The sequence below is a fragment of the Poecilia formosa genome, unplaced genomic scaffold (genome assembly GCF_000485575.1).
Source record: "Poecilia formosa unplaced genomic scaffold, Poecilia_formosa-5.1.2 Scaffold291, whole genome shotgun sequence".
Taxonomy (NCBI): domain Eukaryota; kingdom Metazoa; phylum Chordata; class Actinopteri; order Cyprinodontiformes; family Poeciliidae; genus Poecilia; species Poecilia formosa.
The window spans coordinates 577,401-583,789 of NW_006800230.1; the positions used below are offsets into that span (position 1 = coordinate 577,401).

The window sequence follows — 6,389 nt, forward strand, 5'->3', positions numbered from 1 at the left end:
TATATATATATATATATATATATATAAACTGCCGATTACAAATTCTACGTTATTCTGGTTAAACCAAAGGATTATCAACCATCACCTGATGAGGAAACCTCATCACTACATAAAGACGTCCAACATGTTGAGTAAGCTCAGTAAGCAACTGCTGCAACTTGTTTCTCTGGCAGATGATTAACTTCACACATCACTGAGCTTTTTATATTTCTGCGTTGCAGCAGCTGATTTGTGCAGCTGTGCCGTAAATTCTTGCGTAAACAGCCACTGATTTCATGAAATGCTGCCGATCACAAGGCTGAGTGTGAGCAGGAGTCACAGGTGTGTGGGTGTGACTGTGACTCACGATGAGGTCGGTCAGGTAGTCCTTCTCGTAGCTGTCCCCGTGCTTCTCCGCTTTGCCGTTCACAGACAGAGTGTAGTTGTAGTATTGGGAGTTCCCCACCTGCAGCGTCACACAGCGCCGGTGAGGCGAGAGCCGCGACGGACCGCAGGACAGACGATTTAACGCAGCACTCACCAAGGCGTTCCACTGGTCCCAGCCAGGGGGAATGTGGTCGACGTCTCCAGCGGCTTTGGTGCCGTACTGGTGAAAATGGAGCACACAGTGGGAGTCAGAGGTTACTGCAGCGGTTAGGGCCAGCATAGACGGGGGAGAAAAAACAGCAAGGAAGAGTACATTTCTGCCAAAAAAGCTTTTTGAGATCAATCTCAGAGATTTTTTAGAAAAAAACCTTGCAAGGTTTTGAATTTCAAAACTCGAAAATTTTCTGCTTTTGAAACCCTCAAATCTCTGAGGGTTTTTTTTTTTCTAGAAAAATTTCCACTGTACTAGTTCAGAAAATTTATAGAAGAAAATTCAAAATTTCTGAGGTTCATCTCAAAATTTCTGAGTGCAATTTGGAGGTTAATGCAATGGCAAAGTAAAACCAGTATAGACAGAAAAAATATAATAGGAGTAAATTTCTGCCAAAAATCTTTTTGAGATTAAGCTCAGAAATATTCTAGAAAAACAAGAAAAGTTGTTTGAAAAAGTCAGATGTTTTTTTTACTTTTTAAAGTTTTTTCCAGACAATTTTTGAGATAAATCTCAAAATTTCTGAGTTTTTTCTAGCAAATATTTGACTTTTCGAACTCAGAAATGTCCACATTGTTCTAGAAAATTTTAGAGATTAATGACAAAATTTCTGAGTTTATCCCTAGCAAAGTTTTGACTTTAGGGGCTCAGAAATGTCCTTGTTTTTCTAGAAAAATGTATGCCTTATTTGTATCTACAGTGTCCCTAATACACCACCAGGTTAATGTAGTCAAAATGACACACATAGGCTCAAATATAAAAATAAAGGCAATCAAACATCTATCTGTGTGTAATTAATCCATAAAATGTGTTTTGTGGTTCTATTCTGTTAACAATGAAAGTGACGATAAGGACGTCTTTTTTAGATAACTGTATGGCTGTGACTGTAGCCCCACAAACACAAACCTTATGACCCCAGTCACATAACAAAAGTGTGATGTGCATCACCAAGCTGCTCACATTAACTGCATTTAATCATATTTTCAAATGTATTGATATGAAATGATACTCTCATTGAATAAACAGTGGAGAATTTACTGAAACAAAATGGATGGCTTTGGGGTTTTTAAACGTCATTAACTGGATTTATTGTGACGATAAATCTAAATTCTTATCGCGATAAAAAAATGTATAATGATAAATGATAAGTGATACGATAAATGGCCACCTCTAATGTGAAATTACAAAATTCAGCACACAGAACAGCCATCGGTGAGCTTGTTTAAAGCCTTTTGTTTTGTTCTAAGACTTTTTGTCTGGATAAATCAGGACGGGAATCCAGACCTGGTTCAGGTATTTCCCCCCGAAGAACGTCTGGTATTTCTGCTTGCTGAGGTAGACGGGGAACGCCTCGGCTTCAGGTCCTTTCTGCCACTGAGTGCTGGAGCAGTTCCCGGACAGGGAGTTGTTCCGCACCTCGTGGTTGTGGGGGTACTGACCTGACAGGATGCTGCTCCTGCTGGGGCAGCACAGCGGCGTGACCGTGAACTACACAGGAGGAGCAACGAGAAAGAGAGCGACTCAGCATAACCCAAAGAAGTAATATGATTCAAACATTTTATTTCTAAGTTATTACACGCATCGGGCATTTAAATTTCAAAATATATATTTCATAATTATCTCAAAAGACATAAAAGTAGATCATTTGTTCAATACAGTTTCACATTTCTCTTCTTTTTTTAAATCAGTTGACTTAAAAGTCATAAAGAAACAAACAGAAAAAAAATTAACATACTTTTAATTCCCTTTTTACATTAAAGCAGAATTTAAACTTTCACTATTTTTTAAAACCTCAAACAAAACATTTTAGGTTTAGCATATTCTTCAAAGTGTTTCAAAGGATTATTCAGCTCGATCATCCTGAATAATCCTAAATATGACAATTTAGATAAATATTTTCCCTTTTTGTCCCGAAGTAACTGAATCATTTAATCAATGTATGGTCACACACCTACTGCTCACGAAACAAGACATCTACTGATTTAACTCACACAAATGACTATGTAGATAAATAATAAACCTCTACAGAACATTTTCTTATTTTGTACTATCCATATGCTTTTCATGATGCCTTTTACTGCAAGGTGACTGAGTGCTCTGAAAGGCACATGTGTATAAAAAAATATTTCCTCCTCTTTGGGAAAGGAGAGTGAAAAACAGCAGAAAAAAGGACGCATCACTAAAATGGACAATCAAGCTGAAACGGGAAAAAAGGCAAATACTGAGATTTTTGTGGTTTTGGTTAAACTAATCACACACTGTTCCTGCTGAATTCAAATGAAAAGACATCTTTTGTAAGCTTGTTGATTTACAAAAACCAAAGTGAGCACATCTGTGAGACTTTGTAGCTAAAAGGAAAAAGTGGTTTTCCTGTGAAAAGGACAAACAGTAAAAAGACTGAAACACTCACAGCGTTCACAAAGGTTGCTCCTGCTTCTCCTATTAGTTCTTTCGTTTTCTTCATAGGCGTCTGCCGAAATGAAACAAGAAGTGTGAGACACGCAGAGCTGCTCGTGTCCCAGCATGCAAACAAACTAGAAAGCTGACAAAAGAAGTTAAAGATGCAGCAATCAATAGACCAGACATTGGTATGACTGGTGATCGGCAGGTCAAAAATAAATAAACCTGAACGTTTTTTCCCCCATCAAATTAACTATAACTATTGATATTTTTTTGCTCCATAAAAACAGATGGTGTACGGGGTGAGGATAATGTCAATTTTAAAAATGTATGCGTAGGAGTTTAGATTTGTAAATTTAAGTCAATAACACTGGAAAGATGGATGGAACGTCATATTGTACATGCATTCAGATCTTTCTTCTTGATGTTAATGGTGGTTGGCAAACAACAATATGAAGCATCACTGCCAACAACCAGTAAGGAGTGTGTCATCCATCTTTGTGCAAGAATTTAGCCTTTTAATGAATACACAGTGTGATGTTTGATCGATTTTCCAGTGTTCCTTACTGACAGTAAGCTCAGCGGTACAGTAAGCATCGGACACTTACTGTTGATGTACCAAGTTTTAAAATGTTACCATTTCCAAGCAGCTTAATGTCTAACAATTTAAAGAGAGACCAGTTTCTGTTGATTGAAAAAATTGGTTGTTTTGTTTTTTTGTACATCTTACAACAAATACAAATTTGTCTGTTTAACAATATTTATTGTCCCAAATGAAAAAAACTGAGTCTTGGTGAGGAAAAGAAAGTAATGACACCTGCCATCTTTAATGTAGTTTCAACACTAAAGTTGGCTAGCTTTCTGCTTTAAATGAAAGTTACAAGAAAAAATTAAATCTAATCCAGCGTTTTTGTCTAGTTTCTAATGTAAATATCTTAGTACACTTAAAATATGAAGATAAAACTGACTAACACGTAACTTTCCGGAGGATACAGGAGCTTGCTGCAAGTCAGTTTTTGAATAACATTTCTTTGTTCATTTAAAATGGGGAAAAAATTATTATTAGTCTCATGTAATATTCAAGGATTGTTGACTTAAAACAAGCTCCTATACCTTGCTGAAAAGTTACTTGTTAGTTTTGTCTTAGTTATTTATTAATAATAATAATAATAATTATTATTATTATTATTATTAGTAGTAGTAGTAGTAGTAGTATTTCAAGTGTACTAAGATATTCAAACTAGAAAAAAATACTTGGAGAGATTTTGTCTTTGCAGTGTATGTTCTGGGTTATTTTTAGATTTAGTGTAAATACCACAATAGTTTGACATTGTGGCAGTTTTACTTATGATTACCATACAATGAGAATTTCCTACCGGGCCATGCCTAACATGCAGTATATACACCGAGGCATTTATTTATTTATTTATTTAGTACAAATCCTGCAGACATTAGAAATATGGGCTTTGATTACAAGATAGAAAAGCCATCATCAAAAACTGGCAGCACTTTTTTTTTTCTTTACGTTTGGTCTTTTGGGGGGAAAAAACATCGTAATCAACAGGTCAGACCGAAACGAAACCCACAGATCGGTATATCGCTGGAGAGAAGCCTGATCGGCGCATTCCCCAAATGCACTCGTGTCAGAGTGTTGTAAGATTATATCAGTTATCATCTCCATTTAAATGATGATCAGTTAAAGGTGTGACATTTCTGATCTATACCTGCATAAACATCTGCTCACAGCGAGTAGCATAATAACACCATCTGTACAAGTAGTCGCGGTTAAAGTGATTAATCATTAATCACCAAAATAAAGTGGGTAATTCTTATTGATAACACTTAGAGATCATGTGATTACATGACTTCAGACCCCAGAGTAGCTATAATATCATTGCACTTTAGGATGTTTATGTTTGAAGCTCAAAGTGTTCGTGCAAAGTTTTTATGATGATGTCACACCGCTGTCACGAGCTCTATCAGGATCAATGCAATCAATAAAGCATGTGGTTCCGGGTGCACCGACTCACCATCCCCCCCAGCACAACGTCCTGGTCGTCCACCAGCACGAGGACGATGTTGCTCGGTTTGACGCCCTCCGCGCACCTGACGCAGCAGGTGAGCCACGCCGTCAGCAGCGTCAGGGCTGCGGTAGCGGCGCCTCCTCCTCTCCGCCGCCGGTGTACCGCAGCTCCGCCGCCCCTGCCTCCGCTCATGCCTGTCGGGGGAACCTCGAACCGCTACGGGAGCCTCCGCGGTGCAGCTCCGGGCCTTGCTCCTCTCGCAAGCTCTCACACCGGCGCTGCCGTTCAAATGAAGGCCCCGTTCAGGTTCGTGCTCCGGGGAGAGCGAGAACGAGCGCACGCGGTGCCTGGAATCCCGGAGTCGGACTTTAAAGTTTGAGGAAGTGGAGTCAAGAGTCAGCTGTCATATGACTGAGACCGAGGGGGAGGAGACGGAGAACAACAACTGCTGACCAACTTCACACCTCACCAAATTCAGTCACACTTTACCAAGCTAAAATAGTCCGATCCAGTTTCTGTTGCATTTGGCCTATACAAAACTTGTCTGTCTTATAAATATAACAGAATGTCTTCATAATCTCCCGAATACATTTTCACTATATTTTTTTCCGCCACATTTTGCCATGTTACACAACCATAAACATCAGTGTATTTTATGTAACAGAATTACAATTGAGTGGAATTAAATTTTTTTGGTTTTCTTTTTCCTTTTTTTTTTTTTTTAAAAAAAAACAACATATCAATCTTTTTCAGCTTGTAATATGTTTTCTTCCAGGTTTTTCCTGTAATAAAATAATAAAAAGATAAACCCAACACCGTACAGCCAAGCAGAAAGGGCCGAGCTTTTCACATGTTGAAGCTACAAATATTTTTTATCTGCATCTACATCCTTTGCTACAAATCAAGCATAGACTAAAGGAATGTCATGTTATTATATTTTAGGTAATAAATTATTATTTTCTCATTTAAAAAAGAAACTGAATTACTTGAGGGGTGTGGTGAGGGGTTTGCCTTTTTTAAATGTATTTCTAATTATACAGAAAAAGTTTAGGTGGTTCTATGACATCTTTAGAATATGCCATTTTTTAGCTGATTTATTGATTAATGAATAATCAATAGTTACAGGGAGCCCTACTATTCAGATGATCTGGGAATATTTCAGGAAGATGAAATTCTATCACAAGACAAAAGTGAGAATGACATAGCTCAGACATCTGATCACTGAAATGTTGAAACGATGGTTCTCTAAACTTTCCAGATCCTAAGTCTCATAAAGAGCCTGCAGTCAGTTCTCAAAAAGCAACAGAAACAGAAACTGACAGATTGTGATTCAATCCCAGTGTTAAATACACAATGGGTCACTATGAGTCGGCATTTTAAACATTAGA

General features: G+C 37.8%; 1 protein-coding gene across 1 annotated transcript in view; it reads right to left on the bottom strand.

Annotated features, from left to right (window-relative positions):
• gnsb (glucosamine (N-acetyl)-6-sulfatase (Sanfilippo disease IIID), b) overlaps positions 1-5,593 on the bottom strand; it is a 15,238-nt gene extending 9,645 nt beyond the window's left edge. The window contains exons 1-5 of the mRNA XM_007571966.2: positions 5,008-5,593; positions 2,988-3,047; positions 1,862-2,065; positions 521-586; positions 347-445 (exon numbers count right to left, since the gene is read on the bottom strand). Of these exons, the coding sequence (XP_007572028.1) occupies positions 347-445; positions 521-586; positions 1,862-2,065; positions 2,988-3,047; positions 5,008-5,193 (615 nt within the window). The 5' untranslated portion in view covers positions 5,194-5,593. The remainder of the gene's footprint in view (positions 1-346; positions 446-520; positions 587-1,861; positions 2,066-2,987; positions 3,048-5,007) is intronic.
• Between the last annotated feature and the right edge of the window lie 796 nt (positions 5,594-6,389).